The following is a 27210-nucleotide window of genomic DNA, read 5'->3' as shown; positions in this document are numbered from 1 at the left end:
GCGTCTGCTTATTTTTGCTTGCCTTATTCTTTGCAAATTGTCACTGGCAACTGTTTTTCCATCTTTAAGCCATTGCACAACAGGCGTGGGCACTCCATTGGCATTGCAGACAAGCTGGATGGTTTCTCCCAGGAGGGCGCTGACCTCACTAGGCATTTCAGAGCCAACAATATTAGGAGGAACTGGAAATGTATGATGGAAGGAAGAGAAGAAACATAATCTAAACTGTAAAGAGTTATAATGCAGTAGCTCATGAGTACTAGCATTTTTTGCATTACCTCCATTCATATCTAGTTTAGAAAGTATACGATTATGCTGTTACTAGAGTGGGTTCTGCAAAGAGAAATTCAAAGCTACTTTAATCATTCCTTAAAAGAGCTAATTTACAAAACTATAAAAATCTTTGCCATTATACATAATAGCTACAGTTACCTGCTCAAACAATGCAAACATGTACAATAATATCATGACAAAATCCCATTCTTTAAACATCACAACGCACTGTAACAATTACATGTCTGTTTAACTCTTGAGCATGTGCTTACTGTAGACCATCATATTCCTGTTAACAGACACACACTTACTCCATCCTATCCAGTAGCCATTTTTAGCCTGTTCTAAAAACCACGGACTGTCATGCTGTCCATCAAGTCAAGACTGTCAGTCCCACTAGTAAGTTTTGAGCACGTCCTAGTTTCAGCTGGGATATAGTTAATTTTCTTCCTAGTAGCTGCTGTGGTTTGGACTTCGAGCAATGGTGCTAACACATACTGATTTAGTTGTTGTTAAGTAATGCTTATATTAAGTCAAGGACTTTTTCAGCTTCCCATAGAAGCTGAGAGGGAGCACAGACAGGAGACAAGCTGGCCAAAGGAATATTCCATACCACAGATGTCATGCTCAGTATATAAATGGGGGTTGTCTGGGGCTAGAAATTGATGATCACTGCTCGGGATTGGATGAGCAATAAGTTGTCGGGTGGTGAGAGCAATTGTATTGCATCACTTAATTCTGTATGTTCTTTTACCTTCATTATTATTATTCTCTTCCCTTACTGTTCTATTATGCTGTTTTTATCTCAGCCCGTGAGTCTTTTTTTCTCACTCTTCTCCCTACCCTACTGGGATCTGGAGGGAGTGAGACAATGGCTACAAGGTCCTTGCTGCCAGCTGGGGTTAAACCACAACAGAGTATTTCAAGCAATTTCAGTCACATTTGATCAAAAAAGCAGCTTGATATCAAATTCCTGAACTTGGGGAAAAACTGGCAGGCAGGGACACACCAAAAAACCAACCCCCCTGAAGAATGATTGCTATGATGAACAGTTACTAGTTCTGTTTGGCCTGCTGATGGCCAGCTACCACACATGGGTGGACCAGCACGCTCAGCTCACCTTCACCCAGCTGTTGCTGCCTCTTCTTCCTTAACCAGCAACTGCCAGCATGGGAAGGGACAATGGCAGGAAGCTGGAAATGCTACACAACTGGTGTGTTACTGGACACAAGTGGGAACTAGCGCAATTAATGGGGATGTATCGTTAGAAATGGAGGAAAACAAAGATAGTTGCAATGTAAGGGTGAGCTCTAGCGAGGCAGGAGACAATTCCATAACTAACAAGGGGGAAAAAAAAATCAGAAGGAAATTCTGCCAGTATTTCTTTGCCTTCTACTCCTATTGCTATGGCAAAAAAAAAGGCAGCAGGTATCACTGCTGCTGAATCCATCTATGTGTGGTGCTCTGCACTCTTATCAACCAGTGTTCAGCAGAAGGAAGGCCGTGATCAGCAGCAAGCACACACAGCCTTCCTGAAGCCTTTCAAGTTCTCCTACAAGCAGAGGTTAAGAATATTCTTTTTCATGCAAATTTCTGCCTAACAGTGTAGAATCCTCTAACCGTTTCTCCCCACTGGCTGCAGATGATAGAAATAACAGTTCGAATTCTCCACTTTTCTACATGGTTATGTTATCTCAGTGTCTCTAGCACAGACACAGTGTCATACTCAATCAATTTTTAACCAGTTCTGCTTACTGCACTCTCATGCCTTACCTTGAATGGAAAGCACATAACTTTTCTGAGCTTTTCCCTCTATATTTGAGGCAATACATGTGTAGGTCCCACTGTCTAGAAGCAGAGAGCGAGCAATCTGAAGCTTGCTTCCACCAGATAAAATATGAACTTCAAGGGAATCGGAGTTTTCTGAAAATATGTAAACGAATCATCATTCCAAACCAGCCCACAGAGAGCAAACACATCCCAAGAAACTTTTCCATCAAAATTTCAAAACAAAGCAAAATAAAGATTCCAATCAGTTAACATAAGAGTCTGTCTAGAGACAGATGAAGAAACAAAAACCAGACAGCAAATAGCACAATGGTGTCCCAAAAGGGGGCAAAAAGAACAGAAAAGAGAGTGAGAGAATGTTACCTATTGGCTTTCCATTCTTAAGCCACACTAACGTTGGTGGAGGAATTCCAGTAGCATCACACACAAAGGTAACAGGATTACTGATAGTTTCATTGATGAACTCTTGTTCAGGGCCTTCTATATTTGGTGGCACTATATATTGAATGGAAGCAATAAGAACGGTTTGCTTACCATATATTTTTGTAAACTGATTTGAAATTGTCTATTGTAAAATGTTAATTGTATTAGAATAGCTACACCAGATCATGCAAAGTATGCTCACCATAAACATTAAGATGGAAATTTTTATCATCTCGCCCTGCAATATTTATGGCTTTGCACACATATTGGCCTGTGTCAGAAACCTAAAATAAAAATAAATTAAAAAAAAATCTTATTATGGAGTCTGATTTTAATGCTGCATTTCCGTGATATTAACAGACTTTGCTTCTGCCAGATCAAGGTCCTTTTCACAGAATGAAAGGCCTCCAGCAAATACATCTTCTCCACAAAGCTCATAAAATACACCACTAAAGAGCAAAATAATTGCTTAACAGTAGCAGAGTAGTGGCAGATGCAGCATCCCACTGGCCTGGCCTACCTCTGCACTCTTGATGCGTAACGTTTGCCCATCTGCTAAGATCTCCACATTTGCAGACTCTGAAATGATGTGCCTGTTCTTGTACCAGGTGATGACTGGTGGTGGAATAGCATTGGATTCACACTCTAACATCACCGGGGTGCCCACCCTCACGTTCAGCACTGTCAGTGAGGTTCCACTATGGTCTTTGATGCTTGGGGGCACTGCAGAAGAAGCTCAGAGTTATTTGTGCCTTTGTTCTGTGAGAGGGCAGAAAACAACCAAACAAATATAAAATTTCAAAGCAATAGACACTATTTCAGAACACTGTAAAAAACAAACCAAGGACAGTTAGGAAACTCTTCTTCTGGCTTTCCCCAGCTTGGTTTCTGGCAATACAAGTATATTCACCATCATCGAGTAGTTTGGCTCGGGGAATCTGCAGAGTCCGAGCACCTGAAGTAGAGAGAGAAGGCTTGAGATTTATTCTATGGTTATCGTATCATTCTTATATGTTATCTTAAAATTACAGGTCCAGCAGACTGAGCACAGCTACTAAATTAACCTCAGATTCCAAAAATCACTCCATTGCCATTGCTTTTTAAGGTTCATTAAAAAGGGTAAACTTCAGTAGCGCTGTTAATTATCAATTTGGACCACAAATATTCCTTTTAGACCTGTTTCTTTTGTAGCTACTAACTGCTGTCTCCTGATCTAACTACAGCCTTTCCACTTAACTCTGTCACTATCCCACTCTTTATTCTCCAGTCTCGCCAGCCTCCATTTGTGAAGCCACTTAACTGCCTGTGCATACATCACTGCTCTGTACAGGTGCCTCTACTGCCATTAAGCTATTTCCACGTTCATGCTTTAGTCTACACTGTAACACAGCGTAAACTGTCATGTCATGATGGCCAGACAGGACTGAGCACCAACAAATGGTCTGCACTTGACACCCTGGGCTGAAGACAAGCAGCCGGAGCAGAAATGACACAGCCACTCAGGGACCTTATTTAGCGAGTAGCTTTGAAGGGTTAAGACAACCTCCAAATACAAGGAAGGATTTCTTCCTGAGAGTTCAGCAGGGTTAACCCAGTTTCCCAAGGTTTTAACTTTTTGTCATCCAAGCCAGCAGAATTTATCTTAGCCTCCATCACAATTTCTGACCACTTCTTTGAAACGTGAGCCAAAGCAACTCAAATTTAATCAATACCCATATCAAAACACCTCTGTTATGTGACTTGCCCTCTAGTCTTTTCCACAGAGTTTAATTCAGTCTGAGCTAGTTTTCTTTAAAAGTGAACCCTCCCAACAGCCAAGAAATTATTAAACACAGTAGACCAAATGTCTTGTCTGCTCACTGGAGCAATACTAAGAATATACTGGCTTCATAAATGATGGCCATCGCCCTTATTAAGACAAAACACGCAGAAGTTGAGCCCAAAGGCTGTAGAAATAGCTGAGATTCCTCACCAGGCACAATAAAAGTGTTGGTATTTGAACTAATAGGTTTTCCATTCTTGAGCCAGCTGAGATCAGGAGGTGGAAAGCCAGTGACCTCGCAAGTCAGAGAGATGAAATTATTCACCACCACAGTCAAATTCTCAGGATTAGTACCAACGACACTTGGAGGAACTGTGGAGAGAAATGCATCAACAAGATCTATCATAGCACAAACAATATAACCACAAGATCCTGATTTACTAAAATAAAGCTGAATTGTTGAGTTCTGCCCAAAGGGTCAAGTTGCAACAATCATTCACATCCTATGAATGGGTCCACTGCTTTTTGGATATATCTGGAAATATGACTAAAGTCAATCTAACGGTCATTCTTGTTCCTACAATTTACAAAGATTTCAATTATTTAGTCTGCAATCCTTCTGTGATCGAGATCTGGGAAGGCTAATTAACCTATAAGAGATCCTGAAGTTCCTTGACTAATGCACTATCAGTTTTAAGAAGCTGTACTTACAGGACACTTGCTACTTAAGGCAGGACAGACTAAATTTACCTTGTCAGGATATGTACTATAACAAAGTATAATTTCTTCCTGATTGTATTGCTCCTAGTCTTTCTGAAATAGTCCATTTTCTCATTATAGAGAACCAAAATATTATTCCTTCTGATAAAGTTCAGATTTCTTTTGTTAACCAGACAAGCCTATTGTTTAGGAGTGAGCTAAGCAGTTTAAAATTCCCGCACACAAGCATTGCTCTAAGGGGTGCATTTTTAACATTACAAGTCCCAGTATTTTTAAATACAAGAATATTATGACATTTGACCTTTCTACAAGAACTATTTAAAATGAAATAACTGTAAATCTCTTCCTTTTAATAAACCCCAAGTTTTAGTTTCCATGTTTTTGCAGTGTGGATATATAAAACACTTAAGAGGAATGCAAAAGCATATTCTTGGCGCTATTGGGTGGAAAAATCATTCCAAAGAACACATGGAATCCTCTTCTTCAAAGACAGAAATGTTAAAGTATTTTGGACAATATCCACCAGAAATACTCCAGCTGCTTTCTGTCACTTGAATGACACAAAACAGTCATTAAGCCAAGTTTATTGCTCCTCTGGGGCACTGCAGAAACAAGAGGAGTCAATGTACACGGGTGAATTCAGTCCATATTTTTCAACTTGGAATAATTAAAGGTTATCTCCCTGATATTGAGTGTAAAATGGTTCACTAGAATAAATACAGAATTCTGATCTGATGACATTTTATAGTTATTTATATTTATTTACTTTTACAGTTACTTTCCCACAGATGTGATTATTGGCAGTGCAAGACAGTGGGACAAATACACAGGGCCAAATCTGAGCTATCTTTTAATGAATTTTGCTTAAACTAGAGAATTGGTACATTTCAAATTCCGCAGCCTTCACAGCGTGTGCAAACCATTCACAAATGTACCATAGGTAATCTGCATACAGATGAGTAAGGGGCTCAATTTTAGTATTCAGTGTGAAAATTACCTATTTATTGTATATTATATAAGTTGAGATTTTAAAACTGGATGCTTATTTCAACGGTTTAGAGGGTTTTCTTTTAATTATCTTTGAAACAAGAAATTAAAGATCATAATCTTTAATATTTTATTTTCATTAATGAAAACAGTTCCATAGGAAACATACAGAAATACTGGAAAATAACCTTTTTTTGACACTGACAAAACAAAGATGGTGCTGCTTAATGACACTGCATTTTCATCACTGCTTCACCTTGGGTGGTCCTTTCCTGAAGGGCTAGAGACCAATTTTTCAAATGCAACTGCATTCAGAAATTAATAGACCTAAACTGATAGTACTGTCGAGCTGGAATTGAAGCTTCATGCAAATATTTCTTTTAAAATAATAGTATTAGACTATAGTCATTATAAACAAATATTTTAAAGACAATAAGTTTAAATTAAAACAGAAATGTCAGGAAAAACAAATTAGTTTTATTTTAAACAAAACTCAATCATCAGGAAATCTGGATAGACTCCACTGAAGGAAAATAACTTCTCAGAGAATGACTCCAGGGCAAGTTCTTCCCACGACAACAATGGTTTTGGCTAATTGTATTACTGAGTAGAAAAAAGCACTATAAATTTGTTTCATTTAGTAGGTAAATTAGCAGCATGTGTGATTGAGAAAAAATTTTATTTCCTCTGTATGCAATAACCTGAATCATCAAACTCCTTGGATGCTGGTACTGTATTTAAGCGAGAGAGAGAAGATATGAGAAGATATATATGTAAGAGAAGATATTCTTTCTTGTACATAACACAGAAGATTAGCTAGCTAGCAAGGATAGGAAGAAGCATACTGATCATATGTAGGAGACTGTCTCATAAGTCTCCAAATCATACTGTGCAAGCAGATAAAGAGGTAGCTGCCAGTATTCCTTGGTAGGTTTTAACATGTACCCCGTGCAGATGATTCTGTGGGACTAATGCTTATTTGATCTTTTACTCAGAATGGAAAGCTGAAAGTGGTGGGAGGAAGAGTGAGCAGAAATAAAAGGAGAAGTTAAGGTTAACTCTGAAATGTTAATTAGAGGTATCCTGATTTTCTGAAGCTATCAGGAGAGGTAAGGGAAGGTGATGGAGAGACTGTTCTTTAAAATAATGGAAAATGTATTGATTTCTTGATTGTATTTGTTTTAAACTTGTGATGCCAAAGGCTCAAATTTCTTTTAATCCTATTCTACCTCAACAACAACAACAACAACGAACAGAAAGTAATCTTAAAGGAGAAATCAAAAAAACCCTAAGCCTTTACAATGCCATATCGCCTTGATATTGGTTTGTAACTCATTATTTCAGGGCTTAGCAACACCCACACAGTGTACACACATAGTGATGACACAAGGCTCCCTCACTAATATTTTCCACTTACATAGAATACATATGAAGTGCTGAAGCCATGGGGTATCACAAACTATGTTTTGCCAAAGTACTTTAAGCTTATATTTGATTTCTAGTACGTCAGAATCCCCTTTACAACAATAAGACAACTTACATGCATAAAGATAAGTATGTGCCTAAGCACACTGCTAAAATTAACACATTCAGGCTAAACTAAGATTTGAGAAAAGACAACCAGAAAATCCTGCATTATTGTACTTACCATGAACATTTAGGTTAAAATATTTTTTGGCACTTCCAGCTATGTTTTCCACAATGCAGACATACCTCCCAGTATCTGTTATTTGGGAATTCAAAATCTAAGAAAAAGAAACAAGATTGCTGTTGAGTTAATATATGACAACTTACTGCTAAAGCATCAAGTTTTGGGGTGTACCCAAGGTCTTTAGGGCATGCAAGTCTGCAGGTTTTTTTTGGTTTGATTAGTTTTTTTGCTACTGCCTTTGCAGTTATTATGAAGAAGGCCGTTTGAGAAACTTCCACTGATGCTACTCCTTTCAGAATCTGTTATGCAAATCCGTGTGTCTCAAACTTCCAGAAGGTCAACTTAGTATCTTTCACATTAAATTCATTCAAATTGAATAACAAAACAACCATTCAGAAAATATTTTAAATAAAAATCACAGTGTTCTATATGTTCTGTAGTTTCTATTGTATTCTTAGATCATGCTGTGAAAATGGAGAGAATTAAGCTCAGTGCTCTGTTTTAACAGTTTCATCATCATCTACTGATTAGGATGGGAGGGGCAGGGGCTTGTTCTTCAGAATTCACTATTTTCATCAAATGAAAAAAAAAAAAGTACATTTTGCAATTATTAAACTCTGTTAGGAAAACTTGGACAAAACTGACGACAAGAAGTTGTTCTCCACAAAAATGAACATTATTTGAAACCAAGTGATTTCACCAAAGCGGTTCACAGCACCATCCCACAAACAGTTGGGTCAGCACAACTGCACACAAGTGGGAAGAAGCAGCTGAGGGACAGGGCAAAGGGACAAAGCCTCCTTAGGTTTGCAGCACCTTGTAGGAAAAAAAATAATTCAGGATCTCATACTCAGCAAATCTAAACAGTTTTGTCTTTCTGGAAGGCTCGTGTTTGCGGTGCTAAAAATCTGTTATTCACTAAGACCTACCTCTAACCTCCTTCCATTGGACAAAAACGTGTGTTTGTCATCTTCTGCTAGGAGGTGGCCATCCTTTTGCCAGGTAATACTTGGAGAAGGGCTCCCACTTGCAACACAGTCCATCACCGCAACCTGGTTCACAAGCACAGTCACTTCTTCAGGCAGCTCCCCATCAGCTCCACTGATGGATGGTGGTACTACAGAAGAGGAAAACATGACAAGAATACTGGGACTTAGTTATCTCCCAGTAGTTTTTGGGTTTTGGTTGGTTTTTTTTTTTAAGACTGCCCACCAATCTTTTAGATCAGGTTCTTATAAGAAAGTAGTGAAATCTTCAGTGAATACAGTGAAAGATAATCAAATCTCAAGTGTAGTTCAGCTGGAACAAAGCCACATAACTCGAGAGACTGCAGGAGAAATATGCTTATTCACAACAGCCATAAAGAAGTGGAGGTGAAAACCCATTTTCCAGCTAGTCCATCATGTTCTTTGCTGCCAGAACAAAAGAGGATTTCCAAGGCAGGCCCTCTTCCTAACAATAAATCAGTGTTTTCAGTGGAAGATACAGAAATAGAGGTAAAGAAGTGTTTCCCAAGGCAAAAACCTTGTGTACATCAACAAACAATGCAAGCAGCACACAAAAGATTTCTGTGCAATGTTTGTAAACAGTTCATACAAAACAGACTCTGCAGGTGTTCAGCAGGTGAGGTAAATCAACAATTCCCTTACACCTTTGGGAGTTTTGCTGGCTTTTTAGAAAACAGTGACCGAAATAAGGAGAGAGAAAAGTCCAGTAGGTAAGAATTTTTAACTGGAAACTGGATAGGGAACAAGGGATACCAAGGCAAAAGCCTTGGTATAAAAAATACATATATACATATAAAAAATACATATATACATAAAAAAAAAAATTTATGTATAATTTTCTTTCTGGTGAAGTGTGACAGGGATAACTCAATTGAATTCCTATAATGATTAACGTGAAAACATACTGAACTAACAACATCAACACTATTTTCATGCAATTCTGTATGTTTCTACAAAATTCTAACACCTTGTATAAACACATTAATTTAATAGTTTACAACATGCAGAACTTACAAATTTTAAGAACATTAAGTAAACCTGAACTATAATGGTTCATTAGTTTCCAAATAACTTTTTTTTTTTTTTGGCCATTAAAAAGAAAAAGGAAAGCAGGAAAGCTCACAGAGCACGCGGACATCGTAATGAATGGAATCCTCCCCAGCTTCGTTTACCGCCACACACATGTATCTCCCAGCATCTTCGGGCTGTGCCCGTGGAATCTGCAACACTCGGCCTCCTGGACAGAAAAATCCATTCAAGATTTAAATGCAGCATCAAGCAGTTTCCATCATTCCCGCACCACATTTCACTAGAGACCTGAGCAAGCAAATTCATGAATGGTCAGCATTTGTTCTGAATTATAACTAACTAAAGACTTTTATTGCCTAGCGGCTTTTTCTGCTGGCAGATACTTGGAATTCAGCAACGTTCATACTGAAATGTTAGAAAAGAGTAATTAATTCCACAGAAAGGAATAATATATGCAGCCAGACATTATTCTTCAATCAAAAGTGTAAATATTTCTCAGGAAGGTGACAGAGAACTAATAGGCAAAAGGAAATAAAAGCACATAAATATTCTTTTAAAGCTATTGCAAACTTTAAAAAGTCACTTCTGAAGCTTATAGGTACATATTATTTTTACTTTTCACTCTATTCCTCGTGTAAGGCATAGCCACATTAATACCTGCAGAAAGAGAGGGCATACTAGGAATACATTTTGGGAGTGGTTGTCATTGGTCTTCCAATAAATGAGCAATAGGTAGACAAAATGACAATATCCCCAACACTGCCCTTCTTCTGAAACCTTCTTTGTCTGTACAGAAAGGCTCCCTTTTTGTACTCTCAGCATTATGGCCACTTCTGTCCTGTTCCCATATGTGGTTAAGTAAGAGCTCATGGCCATTTTTCTGCTAGAAACATTACTTCCATGCCTCACTCCCTGGTTAAGACATTTTTTCTACTCCAATTATGATTTTGCTTAAGCAAAACTTAATAATAAGAAAATAAATCAGGAAACCGTCAGAGAGAAGGCATCACTGTATTTTATTTTGCAACACATCATATGAAAGATAAATAGTCACATTCACACCATTTTAGGGACTACTTTTAAATGAAAGAAGGAAACAGCTTAAGTCCAACGACTGGAAAAAAAACATTTCCAGTCAAGAAAGTCTGAAAAGAATACTAATGCAGTGGTTTGAAGGGGAAATATTTATTACTACACAAATACTAGCATTAACACCATTTCTTAAGGTCAGAGAGTGACATCTTAACACGCACCTGGTAATATTAGTACTTTCTCACTAGAGCTCAGGGGGTAGCCATCTTTATACCATGTAAGAACAGGAGGAGGAACAGCATTGGTCTCACAGTACAGTGACAGGGGATTGTTGACAATCACATCTTTGCTTTCTCCACCTCTTCCCGTATCAACTGTGTTACCAGCTTCCCATTCCTTATAAGGTTTTTGGAAACTAGGAGGAACTACAACAAAGGAGGGGAAAAATGTTAGAATTTTACAGCAGAAATAGCGAGTTTTCAAGTCAAGAAATGAGAAGATACTGTAATTGTTGTTAAATAGCAGCAATAAAAATTTGGGGTATTAAATTAATGCCTCCCCCCAATTTATATTAGCCAGGAAAATTCTAGTTCCTTTCATCAAAATGAACAATTGAGCAATCTACTAAATGTTTTCTGAAGAGCAATAATGACAACAAAACACAGAGGGTATTCATCAACAATAGTACTTAAATAGTAAGATATCTGGTTTAACTCAAGTTCTAATTTTGTCTAAATTTTCAGAAATGACTAATGATTGTTTTCTTGTATTTACACACAGTGTGTAGGCCAACAGAATGCTTCTGTCTGGGGCCTCTACGTACCACTCTATGCAGATAAATAAAATATGACATATTAGTTTAAGCTAAATTCAAACTTATTTATGTAGAGGAAGATCAGCATTGCTATGTCGTTCCACTGACTCCAGAAACACTGCATATGTCACAAAACATGAAAGAAATAATAATCAAATACTGTATTTCTTAAAGATGAGGAAAATATATACGAAATAAAAATCATGCAAAACACAAAAGCACTGGATTACACCAAGCAGGTGTAAAGCATACAAAATTATACAGAATTTCAACATCCCAGAACACTAGAAAAGGAGGCTAACAGAAGAATTTTATTATCTGAATTCTGTTTACCTTGTATATTTACATCAAATTCCAGCTCATCCTCCCCAGCAATGTTGGATGCCAGACAAGTGTAACGACCAGTGTCTGATATTTGAGCTTCCTTAATTTGCAGAGTACGGCCGCTACCTTGGACAATGACATGATCATCTGGTTTAAGCGGCTGTAACGCAATATTATATGGAAATTAACATTTGGCAAAACATACACTAGAAATAGCCATATTTCTGGAAGTAATATGAAGCCATCTCTCCTGCTCAAATTCAGGTTGTTTCAAAATCCTTCCTAAGGCAATATACTGGGAGAAAGAGCATATTGTCGTTATGGCATTTCCTCTGCAGTAACACCACTACCAACAGAACACCCTTCAATTTTTGTTAACGCATCCAATAAGGCCCACTTTCAATCTATGCAAAGAGAGCAGTTGCTTAGGACACTAAATTACTGAGAGTCACCACTTAGGACACAGTCATAAAGTAGGTGCTCCTGGGATGGCAGCCTTGGCCCACAGGTGGCCACAGGTGCCGCTGCAGCTCAGCTCTTCTCTCATCTGCTCCTCCTTTCCCTCAGATCAAAAGCTTTTCCTCACGGAGTAAATGTGATCAAGCTCCAAAATCCTGGAGACAGTTTCCTTTTCACAGTCTGCATCTTCACCTTTCTGATCTTGGTAGCTGGTCTCCTTGGAGGATGTGGTTCTACGTCACTCCTAACCTCAGCTGCAAGTTGCTGCTGAAAGGAGCAATGCCATCCCCATGAGGCAAGGGCCATCATGACATCTGATTAAATCAGGCCAATTCAACCCCTGAAGTCACTGGCCAAGTCAACGAGCCGATGGAAAGCCTACACTTGTAAAACTAATAGTTTTCTTCTATGAGTTGAACAACTCAATCTAACTCACCCTACAGCCACAAAACCACTAGGATCTGCTGCTCAACAAGGAGATGGTGCGAAGGGAGGGTGTCAAGAGGATGGGGCTGGTCTTTTATCAGTGGTGCCCAGGGATACAACAAGAGGAAACGGGCACAAACTTGAGTATAAGAAGTTCCATCTAAACATGAGGAGGAACTTCTTTACTTTGATGGTGGCAGAGCCCTGGACCAGGCTGCCCAAGAAGATGGTGGAGTCTCCCTCTCCGGAGACATTCAAAACTTGTGCCATCTGTATCTCCCAATAATGAAAATGGAACACATTAGGGAGTCAGCACTGAACTCCTGGCCTGCAGGGGACAATTAATTTAGTCCATGGATGTAAGCGAAAGATATTTACTCAGGACCAATCTAAGAAAGACCTGCTGCTCTGACAGTGCTGCTTATAGCCACTGTCTTTCTTCAACTCCCCCCAACATAATTTTTCATTGGCCATACAACCACAATCAGTACACCCAGGAGATCCTAGAAGTACAGCATGTACTTGAATCAGAGGACGTGTAATAGTCTGTCCTGTGACTCCAGGCTGTTTCTGCAGGCTCGGTAAATCCAGGAGGAGCTGGTCCAGCTGAGGGGTGCAACAGTCTACCACATGGTAAGTGGCCTACCAAGAACAGCTAAAGCAAGAGATTCTATTCTCTTTTCTTAAAAAGAGCTGCACTGTTTCTTTCTTATTTATAGACAGCCCCCAGCAGACTGCACATCAGTAGGATCCTGTGGCGTTGCCCTTCAAAACCATTTCTCCTCCAGACAGATGTTGTTGTGAAGCCTGCGTGTGGCAGGAACCGCGCCTCGCTCCCCCTCGCAGAGGATCTAGATGTTTTTGTGGCTTTGCGAGCTCTGCCAGAACAATGTTGGAGGCTCTCTCAGCACTTAGAGGAACCAAGCATGGGGCCGTTCTATTAACGGGGCCTTTAGGGACTTCATGCAACAGCCAAAGGACATGTGGTCATACCATGGGACGCTGCTGATAGGCAGGGCCCTCCCCCCTTAAAGCACAGGCCAGTGGTAGCCCCTGGAAACCAATGTCTCCTCAGTGGCACTGCTAAGCACTCACAAAAAAGCAAGGGTGCCAATTTGTGGAGGCCTGGCCAACAGCAAGCATCCTAAGATGCACGACAGTTGATCCTGATAGTAGCACGATGGGAAGATGACTTCCCACTGACTTCAGCAGTGCAAATGAGCCTGTTACACTGTGTGAACATTCATTAATACTGACAGTGAATACACAGTTGTTTCTGCATGAAATCCACCCATTAGAAGGAGTTAAGTTAGTGACTGGCCTGTCCATCCTTGTACCAGCTGATGGCAGCAGCAGGAATGGCATGAGCTTCACACTCCAGGGTCAGGCTGTGGTTTACTTTGATCTTCACTTCTTTCGGGGACAGACCCATCCCTGAGATATCCCCTTTGTTAATGGTGGGTGGAACTGCACAAAAACAAAGAGAGCGAGAGGAACTTTCATGACCTACTGCTTTATGCAGCACTTCAAAATTAACTGGACAAAGTGAAAACCTGCATGATAACCTCAGAGAAAGCAACTGCATTCCCCCTATAATCTGCCTCCTCCCCATAGCCCAATTTGTATTTTTATATATATACGTATTTTAAACTACTTTTACTATATATATTATATATAAAAATACATAAAACTGCGTTTAACAGTTTTAGACATGCAAACTTGACTGTAGACTTACCTGGCTATAGTACTTAATTATGTGTTTGGTTTGAATTCCGTAACATTCAGTGTACTGCAGTCATTAAAAAGCATTTCAATGGAAACTAATATGCTCGGAAACACATGTTTGAACTGAAGTCCCCACTCAAAGTAGCTGGTCAAAACTCAACATTTCCATTCCACTGAAATCGCAGTGTTGCAAAATCTGATTTCCTTCTCAATCAGAATAAAACTAGAACATTTCAAAATTCTTAAACTACCTCCCACCCTGGTCTCATAATATCTTTTAATTACTTTAAATGCTTTCAAAGCATTTTCCATTCTTTTTTCAAAGGGAAATTTGAAGTTCTCCGTAATACTTACAGTACCATAATAACTGACAGCTGCAATGGCATTGGGGGGGGGGAGGGCTTTATGTTGCTACATAACCATACTTCAATAATGAACTCTTTTGTCATGTTCTCATTATTCCAAATCCAATGTGGCCTTATTAGGGACTTAGTGTAATTAAAATAACAGTACGGGTACTGTGAGGGAGCAAATCAAACTCCAATTCAGACTAGGAAATAAATTAAAAAAAAAAGATGAAAAATTATGCTTGACTGAGCCTATAATGAAGAGTTTGAGCATTAAAATAGAGTATTAAGCACAGATATTCAAAGGACAATGTCCTGACAGGAAGCCTTGAATGCCAAAGCTTTTGTGCATATGATATTTTATGGAAGGATATAAAAATAGTATCCTCCTGTTTTACCTTACTCAAGAAAAGTTTCTTATTAGATGTTACAGGTCCCCCGCCCCTCCTTTTCTTCTAAAATAGTTTCTTTGCTCACGAGATTCCCTGCTCACATCTCCCATTGCGCTGCACTCATCTGATTGGCAAATCATTACCAACTAAGCATTTCAGAAGAAAATGGAGTTCAGCATTTCTTAAATGCCTTTCCCTGGGTGGCACAGACTTTGAGCCCAACAGCAGCATTTGTATAGGATGCAATAGCAAACTTTGCTTTGAAGAGAGACACTAGAAATGTCATGAGCTAATGCAGATGTTTGCTAAACAAAGCTACTAACAGAAATTCTTGTATTCACCAGCATAGGTAACACTGCAAAGGGGAAAAAAATGGAAGAACACAAGACACAAAGAATAGTTTAAAAATGTGGAAGTATTTCCATACTGTAGACTTTCATCTCATAGTGCTTCAAAGTTTCTCCAGCCTCATTTGTGGCTATACAGGTATATCTTCCAGCGTTGTCCTCCTGTGCATTTAGGATCTGCAGGGTTCGGCCACCTGCCAAAAGACATCATTCTTTAATAGCATCGACATTATACTCTTGCTTCCCAATTATATAAATAGTTTCTGCAGCATATTTTCAATGCTTGGGTCTAAACTGTGGCCTTAGATATGCATGAAAAACTGATTGCTTACCGCCATGTACACTGTGTAATAAATGAGTGCATCATTTGCAGGAGTGCTTTAGATCACAACTCCTGTCGCCTACAGATTCTCAGAAAATTTGTTAACGTAGTTCTGTACGAGAAATTTCTTGAAGATATTTAGACAGGAAAACATTATCACAGAATCACAGAATCTTCTAGGTTGGAAGGGACCTCAAAGATCATCTTGTCCAACCGTCAACCTAACTGACAAAAATAGACACCCACACAACAAACAAGGAGCATCATCACTAAACCAGACCTCCCAGCACTACATCAACCCGTCTTTTGAACACCTCCAGGGATGGGGCCTCAACCACCTCCCTGGGCAGCCCATTCCAATGGCTGAGAACCCTTTCAGTGAAAAAAATTTTCCTAATATCCAGCCTGAACCTCCCCTGGCGCAACTTGAGGCCATTTCCTCTCGTCCTGTCACCTGTGACTTGAGAGAAGAGACCGACCCCCATCTCTCTACACCCTCCTTTCAGGGAGTTGTAGAGAGCAATAAGGTCTCCCCTCAGCCTCCTCTTCTCCAGGCTGAATAACCCCAGCTCCCTCAGCCTCTCCTCATAAGACTTATTCTCCAGACCCCTCACCATCTTTCCCTAGAACCCGTTTTGGGTTCTGCACTTCATTCACAGACAAAGGGAAAGGAGGCAGCGGTAAGGCTGGCAAAAAGAGTCTATTCAACACAGAGGGGTGGATGTGAGTCTCTGCACTGCCTTTCTGTTCCAGTGCAGTACTTCATCTGAAAGAGGTCCTTCACTCCCTCTGGAGAATGGACAGAAGCAACAGCTACCCTGTGAGAAGTGTAAACATGAATGGATCAATAGGATTTACGACTTCAGGTGGCCTCTACAAATCTGACATCCATCAGTTTCCTTCCCATAGTATCCTGTTTATTTATCCTGTCTGCATTCTCAGAAATGAGTCACTATTTAATTTGGCTTCAGCTCTTTTCAGACTGCATTTCTAGAAATTGTCCCCCTATGTAGTAATTCAGTTCCTCACTACCAATATCAACTCATTCTTCCTCTGAACACTTGCAGTCAGCGATGCCAAAGTACTTGTTCATCTACGTTACATCAGTGTTACCAGTGAAGCTTGTTCCTGTTTTCCCCCACCATAGCTGTGCTAGGTAAGAGTTACTCCACAAATTAAAAATGGCAAAATTCTAATGACCAAGAAAAAATGCCACCTCATTTTTTTTTTTACTTATGTTGTTTATATCTCCGTCTAATTTCCACACTTAATTTCAACTTCTTTACATTCATTATTAACTCCAATTAACTTGTTTGCCATCATTTCGCTTTAAAGAAAAAAAGGATAAATACCTGAATACAATTAAAATACAAGTATATAATCAGTTAATTGCGAAGCGCTTCAAAAATATCAGAATGGGAAGTGCTGCAAAAGTACAAGCATTGCAATTAATAGAAAAATATCCTTTGAGTTTTCAAAAAAATCTATAACAGGAAACTAAAAAATGAAAGAATTAAGTGTTATTTCTCAATAACAACAAAAATTTACCTGGCAAAATGCGGATATTTCTGTTTGATTCTAAAGGATTACCATCTTTCAGCCAGGTGATTGTAGCTGGAGGATAGGAATATGCCTCACAAACCAGCGACGTTGGGCTGTTGAGGATAACAGTGACATCTTCTGTATTTCCATGGCCGTCTGCACCCACAATGGTTGGAGACACTAGAAACAACAGAATCGTTAACCAGAGGAAGGACCTCTATGAGAAGCCAATTTTCTGTTCCCTGTCCAGTCTAGGAATCCGGTTGCAGCCTTAAATAGCTGGGAGGCATTCCTACAGGGCGGATGGAAACCCAGCACTAGGCCAACATTCACGGGTTTATGTTTTGTCCTTAGCTCAACAGTAAACCCATGTCAGTGGAATCCATCCACCCTTAGCCTTTGTCAAACACAGGTCACCAGGAAGCCAGCCACTGCTTCTTGCGTAGCTGCTGGCAGACCCACTGCTTGATGATCCTGTGAGCAGCAGATCGGTAGGAGGCATGAGCCTAGGAAATGAGGATGTGGAAAACAAACTTGCCATTGTTTGCATTTGGTTATGCAATCACTGTCATGGGAAAAAAAAAAAAAAAACACAACAACTGCAGATGGTTTCAGCTTTTATGAAGAGATCACAATCTGAAGTGCTCTGCAGACACTCCTTCCTTGAATTACAAGAAGCCAATGCACTGTCCTGCTCATTCCATACGGACAACGTCCCGTTACAGTGCCGCATTTCCTAGCTCTATATTGTCTAAAGCACAGAACTGTTGTTTCTGTTAAACTACTATTATTTACCAATTACTAAGCTACAAGATTTTAATTGTAGACAGGCAACTTATGCATTGCTGTAATTAAAGTACTATAAAATTCCAATGTGATTATCTGTTTTTTCCTGAGATGAATATTTTCCCTGCAAGAGCCAGCCCAGCTGTCTTACCAAGTACGTTAAGACTGTAACTTTTGCTCTTATCTCCAGCTGTATTGGATGCAATACATGTGTATCTCCCTGTGTCAGTCACTTGAGCATTCTCGATTTGCAGGAAACGTCCACTGGACAGAAACTTGTGATCTTCATCCTCAGTTAGAGATTGCCCGTTCTTCAACCAGGTGATCTGTGGTACAGGGTTTCCTTAATGGAGTAAATAAAATTGCAAATATTAGTTGTTGCACAGTCTCTAGGATATGCCAAGATATCTGAAAAACACAAAAATACAGTCTCAGATGCCCTTTTAAAAACACATCCTTTAGGGAGATGTTTTGGAATACATATTCTAAAGTATTTGAATCTCCTGAAGTAATATACACCTCCTCTTAAATTCCACAGGCCTTTAGAGAAGAATTAGCACAGCAACTATCCTCTTGGTTATATTTTATGCAACCTTTAGACAAAGGAGTGCTTAGTCCTGCTATAAGCACCTAATTCTAGGTTAATTCTAGGCTAATTTTAAATTTAAAAATTCCACTGAACTGAAAATTCCATTAAAGACACGCTACTCAGAACCAATGATGATGGGACACTATGGGTCTAATCAGCAAAGATAAGAAATATTGTATAGTTTTACCTATCACTTCACATGTTAGGGTAACTCTGTGCTTCTCTTTCACTTTTACATCTTCCAATTTATTTTCACCCACAATCCTTGGAGGCACTGCAAATAGACAAGACAACAACATCAGGAAGTATTACTTGCAACCAGTTTTAATACAACAAAGACACACTCAGGCTGTATCTCAGCAAATGCTTCCCTTAATCACATCAATCTATGAATGGCTCAGGTCCACCAGAAATGGGTCCAGATGTGAGACACTGCAGAGCTACCCTGCCTGGACAACAGACATGGACTGTTCTGCACCCCTTCGTCACACAAGCCCACACAAAAGGCAAGGGAGGATGACAGACCCATCAAGTACTCGCCTCACTTCGTCTTCAGAGCTAGAGATACACTCAGGGTGCTGAGGAGTATGGTCTGTAAGGCAATATTTCTGAGTATGGTTAGTACTGATCTATTTAAAAAAAAAAGTCATCTTGTCTATTCATATACTATAGGGTTTTTTTCCCTTATCAGCATGTTGAAAGCAATACAGTGTACTACTAACAAGTGGATTCTGTGTAAAGATACACGTGTGTTTTATGCAAACACAGCTAATTCCATATAGGCAGATGAACAAATAGGTCTAGGGACATCTTCTTGTTTCTCTAGGGAAACGTAAGACAAAACATTACCCTTAAAACACCTTCCTACACCCCAAACAGCTAACTCAATACAAGGAAACTCTTACTGTATGGTTCACCGCTCGATGATGTTTTCAAATAATCTTGGTCAACAGGACTACACAGATTCATGTGCTACTGGATGAGGTGAGGCCAGATTACAAATGTGTTGACTGAAGAGCTCTGATCACCTATTTCTCCCAAAGTATAGGCATTTTTAGATTCAGGCCAAAAGAAAATGGCATTACAAATCGAAGTAGGCATAGAGTATAACAGGTTGAAAAGGAGGCCTATAGTTATAAGACAGAAAGCCCAATCTAGAGATTTTGGGAGTTTTTGTACCAAAGATGTTGGAGTAGTGAGCCAGATCCCACGCTTTAATAATCCTACAAAATTCAAACTTTCAGCCTATAAAGAAGGCCTAAAGAGAGAAGAAGCAAAATACAATCAGCAGCTTATTTGTGATCTACCACTAAGTTGGAAGCAGAAGTTTTATAAAAATAAGAATCACGATAATGTGCAGAATACACCAAATGTTTTATACTAATGAAGGGTACAAACTAGAGAGAAGAAGGAAACAAAAATTGAAAGAGGCTTGCATCTCACTTGACTTCAGCGTGGCTAAAAGTTGGCCTCTGATGAGGACACATGGTGAGATGTGGGTTACTAGAATTTAGCATGCAGGAAGATGTGGCCAGTACTGGCACACTCATCAACTTGTGATGCAATTATGATCAAATTTCCTGCTATGACTGCACAAGCAATCCAAAATAGACTTTTGTATGGGTTCTAGTGTCCAAATGCGATGAGACAAAGACGCATCAACTAGCAAAGGAATTAGATGGGGGGAAAATATAACCTCAAATCATAAACTTTTAAGTCGGGCCAAAAGTTACTATTCACGAACAAGCACAGCAATTCATTGCCTTGGCCCCAAAATAATACAGTAAGACATCAACACATATTAATTTCAGAAATACGACAGAGCCACACAAAACATTTTGCAAATATATAAATATTATGCTTATTACACCAAGCTCTCCATGCAAACTGGCTTGCCTGTTGCAACTCCTACACCAATTTAGAGAAGAACTGGGATGTCTCTCTACAGTTCCTATTTACAGCGAGCTGGTGAATATTCTGTGTCGCTATCGGGCCACATTCCAGTAACTTTCCTCTAGAAAGACAAAGAAATTACCAGGGGGAGGGAAGAGAAGACTGAACAATGGAATTTTCCACTTAGCCCACTTGAAATCAGCTTCACTGAGCATTTTTGTTCAAGGCAAACAAAGCCTATGCAATAGAGATTCCCAGAACCCTCGAAAACACCCTGCTACTAAAACCCTCCAAAGAAAACAGTAAAACAATGAATGCTTTTCAGTGTTTATCCATCTTTTCCATTCTACCAGACTTACACTTCCATGAGCTCATCAAATAAACATGAACTGACATGAATGCGAGTTATCATTTACAGGCTGAATATGCCTAAGTCAGCTGAAGGCAAGGGAAGATGATAGCGCCGAGCACCTTAGAGACAAGAAACTTACAGGAAAATTATATACAGTAATGCAGGTTTGCATCAGGCCTGATAATTATTGATAAAAACAACAAATAGTTACTAAACTAAAAGCCAGTATTTTCTGGGAAAAATACCACTTTAAAAAAGTAAGTAATGTGACTAAATTACACATTAATGGTTCCAAATAACCATCTGAAGAGCCTGCTGTACCAGTCCCTGTCTAAATACGTTTGTATGATCACCCATCACCACACTTCATTTATATCCTTTACAATACCAAAGGCACTACTGACTGAAGGTTTCCACTGGACCAGAGATGTCTATTTTGCAAAACCAAATTCCAGCTCCAGTGTTTAAATTCCCTGTTGGTCTTGGCTTTCCTTTCACACCTTTGTTGCAACAGATTATTACCATCATGCCACTCACCTCTGCATATTATACCCAATGATGCACAATAATGCTGGCTTTAATTATAAGTATTATCATATAGGGCTGCACCTTTCTGCATGAGATGCAACAGGTTCACATGAATTTCATACAGTTTCCCAGGGCTCTAGTTTTCTCTTTACTTAATTTCAGGCTGGTGCCAAAAGAAATAGGACTATTTCCCTGACCACTCCCTCTCATCATCTTCCTTTCACCGATGAGATGCAACAGGTTCACATGAATTTCATACAGTTTCCCAGGGCTCTAGTTTTCTCTTCTAGGACTATTTCCCTGACCACTCACTCTCATCATCTTCCTTTCACCAATACGGGCATTTATAGGCTGTGCAGAGCCTCTCTGAACCAGCAGAGAACTCATTTGGCAGAAAACTAACCTGACCAGGAAAAGGCAACTCCCCTACCTTTTCAGACCACCTATAGACTGATTCACCTTATTCACCATGCCCACGGGAGAGTGAAGCTATGAGCAACAAGAAACAGAAGAGAGAATGAGAGGCCGGCTGTCAGCATCCCCCCCCCGACTTCGATCAGACCGAAATAACAACACAACTAGAGCCAGTTACATTGACATCATTCCTTCTCAGAAAAGAAACAAATAAACCACAAAACAGAAGTAGCTGCCAGTTTACTCCAAATTATGCCTGAAGAATCTTAATTTTAAAAACTAAACAAACAGCAAATTCACATGTAGAAGTAACTTCTCTTTAAAATCTGAATTTCTGACCACGTTATGAAATGCACTTTTTTTTTTTTTTGCCAAGGATATATGTTTTGGCAGGATAATTTTTAAAATATCAGCAGTGTACAGTAGACCTCCTTATCTTCTTCTACTGTAACAGAAATTATTACATACTTACCTAATACAGAAAGGTCAAAATCCTTCCTTGCTTCTCCTGCAGCGTTGGTCACTACACAAGTGTACAGACCTTCATCAGCTACACTCGTGTGTGTCAAGCGCAGCGTTCTGCCCCCTGAAGAGGAACCCAAAAAACATACAATCATTGAAGTCCTACTCCAACCAATATGCCCCCAAATTGTCTGTGCTAGCTCTTAAATTTTTTGTATGCTTTGGTTAAATTTACAGCTGTACATTTTTTTAGTGTGGTCTATTTTTTTTTAACATGCCTGGTTTTGTTGAACAAACAGTAAGAGAAAGTGACTGATCTTAGTCCTACTCCCCTCATTTCTGTATGTCTGCTCAGGCCCTCAGCTCCTCAGTGCTTGTAGATCTGTGCTTAACATGGATCGTAGGATTCTTCCTAGTCAGTAACTTCCAAACTACCCTGACACATCTTTGTTTCCTCCAGAAATTACATTTAAGTGAAATTTGAGGCATCCAGACATTTTCTGAGAATTTCTGGAGGAAGTCAGAGACCAAAGGGAACAATTAGTGAAAACTTCAAGACACATCTCTGGAGTTTGCGCAGAGAAAATCAAACCTGCTCCACACAGGTCGCTCAAACAACACACAGGGGTACAGTGCAGACACAATTCCCTGATCAGCATGACCCTGTGACATCCACAGTCTCCTTATCGGATACATCCCAGAAACTGATGTTCCTGGTCGTGTGCTTTGAGGGAAGAAACTGCCGACCTGGTTAAAGGATGTGCCTCTGCCCAAGGAATCCTATGTGCTGGGGAGAGTGCTGTGAGACTGAGGAAGGCTCAGTTCTTGCAGCTTCATGTCACCCTGATCCCTTTGCCCATCCACACCCTGAACAAAGCCATATAAGAAGCAAAATGACAACGATATCTGCCTGCAGGAGACTGTAACTTTCTCGGGTACCGCACACCACAGCACACCCAGGGCTCTAGTGCTGAGGGCAGGATATCATTTTCTATATTTAGCTAAAACTTAGGAAAAGCTTTTCTCCTTCTTAAAACTAGTGCATGGTTTGCAAGGAAAGCAGATGGGGTATGGTGGTATTTTTTTTTTCTCTTCTTTTCTAAAGGATATGTAGGAAGCATCGTCAAAAGGAAACATCAGCACTGTATCTGAATTAACAGACTCAAAATTGCCAGTAGCGCGTCCACACATGTAAATCATCTGCAATGCCAAGTATGTTTTCAATCAACAGAACCAAAAATCTTGCTTTGGCAAAGCCTTTTACCTCTTAAATTAGTCGGGCTGGGGGGGCAGGGGGTGGAATTTGTTGTTGGTGGTGGTTTTTGTTTTTTACAGCTGTACAAGTACAAATAAAATTCTGAATGCCATGTTGTAGGTTACAGTTCACTACCACAATGTGTAGTTTTCTGAAAAACTGCACAAAAGCACAAACTTTGCTGGAAAACAAAGCACTGAATTCTGGCCTGTTTCCCTACTCCCACTGCAGCTAATATTCAGAGACAATAAACATCTTTTTGTCTCTCACCCTTCCTGACTCTGCAATCCAGGTGGTGATATTAGTGTGGGTGTAGAAATCAACAGACAGAAGAGAAACAATCAAGCCCAGAAGAAATTATTTTTGTTGATGGCAACTTTGCACAAAGAGCAATGCATACCAACTCAGGTAGTCAGATTTATACCAGATAATAATCAGACACCCACTCCTTTTTCCATGCACCATACGTAAAAAAGGGAAAGCAGAAGACAGGACTAAAAGCTACACTGATGAAAGAAATCCCGAAAAATTCCAGCTTCAAATCCAGTCTTAGCTGAGCCTCAAAACACCTTCCAGTTCCTTTACCTGTCTGATAGTTCTCCTGTATCCATGCAGTAGGATTGCTTGGCTTTGCATGGTGGCTATGTCAAAGTATTAGAAGCTTCATCAAAACTTATTTTCATGAGATTTCTAGCTGTGAGTCGCAAACCCAACATCAAAGAAACATCTCAGTTGTTGTCTATACATCTCAGTCATAACCAGATACTTAATGACTTCTATGCACTCCATGCAGCTACTCCCCAGACACATGAAATCAATGCAAAATGTATTACCTGATTGGTACACATTTTCCCTCTGTAATCCCAAGGGCTCCTAACTAAATTTTCTATCCTAAACACAAAGGTTGTCATTGCAGCTGCCAGTCAAGTCACTCCCCTATGGTATTCTGAAGATCAGATTCAGTAAGCTCCAAGGCCAGGAAGTATTTATATGCATTAACTCCTGAAACTCATGAACAGGTTTTCCTTTTTTTTTATATACAGACTCACAGAAATGACATGTTTTGTTTACTGTCATACGTATTCATTCTCTCAAAGATTTTTTTATCTTTAAAGGGTAAAATAACTGTGAAGATGAAGCAGCAGAGAAAACTAATCAAATGAGAAAGCTAATGCAGTATGGGTGACAGCACTGACAATGTTGCCATCTGACATATTCCTGAAAATAAGCATTGGACTAACAAACACTAACAGCCAGAATTATGGCTTGTCCCATGTCACAGACCAAATAGTTACCATGGGTTTGGCCCATATTCATAAAGTCTGGTAGCAACTTTAGAAGTTTACGTTAGCAATTCACCAGGCACTCCGGCCAATCTGAGCCCATTTACTGAAAAGCCTGGCATTGCGTAAGTTTCTCTTCTTTCCTTGTCTTTACAGATCATTAAACTAAATCTTCTTTCATGTGAAACACCTTGTATACCCCCTTCTTTTTTTTTTTCTTTTTCCAAAAAAAATAAACACCCAACAGCTTTTTACCTGAGAGGATTCTCATTGAGTTGTTCAAAGTGACAGGCCATCCGTTCTTGAGCCATGTTATTGATGGCAAGGGAATTCCTGAGGCTTCACAAACCAGAGATATGGGATTCTTCTCCACAATGCTGATGTTCTCAGGCATCTGTAGATAACCAGCAATGCTTGGGGGAACTACAGAAAAGAGTAAAGAAAAGGCATATTTCAGAACAAATAAAAATTCATTTTGCTCTCAAAATATCCTGTCATCCAAATAATAATTCACTGAAGCTAAGATAAACTCGGCAAGTAAAAACTACAAGACTGAGACATTTAATACTATATATTAATGACACTTTCTTACTGTGTAGCGGCATGGAAAAATTAAAATTAAATTCTATCAGTTCTATTACCTTTATTTTACAGCTTAAGACCCCTAGTGAACAACAGTTTATAGTAGTTCTGTCCATTCTATGCTAATTATAATTTCCAGCATCTAATGAAACACTAGGGAAAATTCTAACACTGACAGAATTACCTGTTTTTTCTAATGGAAAGAACAAACCCCTATTAAAATAACTACCAGAAATTTATTTTTAGCTTTTCTTTGCTAGGAGTAAGAATATTTCCACTTTGGAAGTAGTTTTGCACTTCTACAGTTCATATTTTAGAACATGAAGCCTGGGGTCAAGAACTGACCAACACCCTCCAGCACTCTGAGTAGGCTGAGGAGGTTTAAAGTTTCTTTTTACTACCCAGAAGCTTGATAACACGGTACAGCAAGCATTCCAAATAAAAAAATATACATAAATAGAACTAATAAATAATTATTAGCCTCTCATTTTCAATAATGAAAATCCCTGTGTTTACTTTCACAGTAAAACATGAATGTTCAATGAAGCGTAAAAAATTGTATGTACAGTGGTTATAAGGTAACGTGATGTTCCAAACAATTCCATCAAGTCAAATTATAGAGATTAATTATAGTTGGAGGTACCACCTTTAAATTCTCCTGACTGTGCAAAATGAGGGAACCTGATAATCAGTCACTTGAGATACTGGCTATCCTCAGGTAACTCTCCTCTGGTAGTGGCCTCGCACAGTGCTCTTGGTTAAACCTTGATTTCTATAGAATATTTCCCACCATGACACCCACTCCAATACTGTATAAAATTACACCATATCTTGGTTTTCTCCTCTCAGGAGATGGAGCAACTGGGGGTGCATTGATATTAACAGGGACAGAGGTAAAACTTTAAAGTTATAAAATTGGATTTGAATTTTTGTAACAATGCAGTTGAAACTCCCCCACCGATCTGCAACTGAAACCGCACCACACGTAAAGCCTGCAATAGATCCACATGGTGCGTTTAGCCACACAACTACTTCTTAGGTATCCTTTGTTGAACTTAAAGGCCTCATTTGTTTCTGTTATGCCTGCCCTGTTTTTCACATACTCACCGTGAACATTTAAATCGTATTTCCTGTCAGACAGCCCTGCCACATTGGCAGCCACGCAGACATAGCGGCCAGTGTCTGACACCTGGGCATTTTTCAGTTGAAGAAAGCGACCCTCATGAAGTATGGCTATGTCCCTCCCACTGACCAGCAGACGGCCGTCCTTCATCCACGTTATGGCTGGTTCTGGAATGCCCTGTGCCTTGCACTCCAAGGAAATTTCATTCCCCTGGGTGACGACAACTTCCGATGGGTGGCTACCACTGTTTAATATCACTGGTCGAACTATGAGAGAAAATGAAACACACAAGTCAGCTGGAAGCTACATTTCAGGATCTTATAGAATCATCATAGAATCATAGAATTGCCCAGGCTGGAAGGGACCTCCAAAGGTCATCTAGTCCGACCCCCCCACAGTCAGCAGGGACACCCCCAACTAGACCAGGTTGCCCAGGGCCTCATCGAGCCTCTCCTTGAATATCTCCAGGGATGGGGCCTCAACCACCTCCCTGGGCAACCTGTTCCAGTGCTCCACCACCCTCACAGTGAAGAACCCTCTCCTCATCTCCAGTCTAAATCTGTTCCCCTCCAG

The 27210-nt window shown here is 39.7% G+C and overlaps 1 protein-coding gene across 1 annotated transcript in view; it reads right to left on the bottom strand.

The window, feature by feature from the left end:
• Positions 1-27210, bottom strand: part of HMCN1 (hemicentin 1) — a 223243-nt gene that overhangs the window by 66631 nt on the left and 129402 nt on the right. Inside the window, exons 45-64 of the mRNA XM_014946817.1 lie at positions 26622-26903; positions 25188-25355; positions 22405-22518; positions 18933-19019; positions 18308-18499; positions 17377-17550; positions 15587-15700; positions 14017-14162; positions 11820-11970; positions 10894-11097; positions 9735-9848; positions 8534-8721; positions 7602-7698; positions 4457-4618; positions 3326-3439; positions 3005-3207; positions 2687-2768; positions 2425-2556; positions 2047-2196; positions 23-182 (exon numbers count right to left, since the gene is read on the bottom strand). Coding sequence (XP_014802303.1) covers positions 23-182; positions 2047-2196; positions 2425-2556; positions 2687-2768; positions 3005-3207; positions 3326-3439; positions 4457-4618; positions 7602-7698; positions 8534-8721; positions 9735-9848; positions 10894-11097; positions 11820-11970; positions 14017-14162; positions 15587-15700; positions 17377-17550; positions 18308-18499; positions 18933-19019; positions 22405-22518; positions 25188-25355; positions 26622-26903 — 3034 coding nt within the window. The remainder of the gene's footprint in view (positions 1-22; positions 183-2046; positions 2197-2424; positions 2557-2686; positions 2769-3004; positions 3208-3325; positions 3440-4456; positions 4619-7601; positions 7699-8533; positions 8722-9734; positions 9849-10893; positions 11098-11819; positions 11971-14016; positions 14163-15586; positions 15701-17376; positions 17551-18307; positions 18500-18932; positions 19020-22404; positions 22519-25187; positions 25356-26621; positions 26904-27210) is intronic.

This window comes from Calidris pugnax, unplaced genomic scaffold (assembly GCF_001431845.1).
Source record: "Calidris pugnax isolate Ruff unplaced genomic scaffold, ASM143184v1 scaffold30, whole genome shotgun sequence".
Taxonomy (NCBI): domain Eukaryota; kingdom Metazoa; phylum Chordata; class Aves; order Charadriiformes; family Scolopacidae; genus Calidris; species Calidris pugnax.
This window is presented reverse-complemented; position numbering and strand designations above follow the sequence as displayed.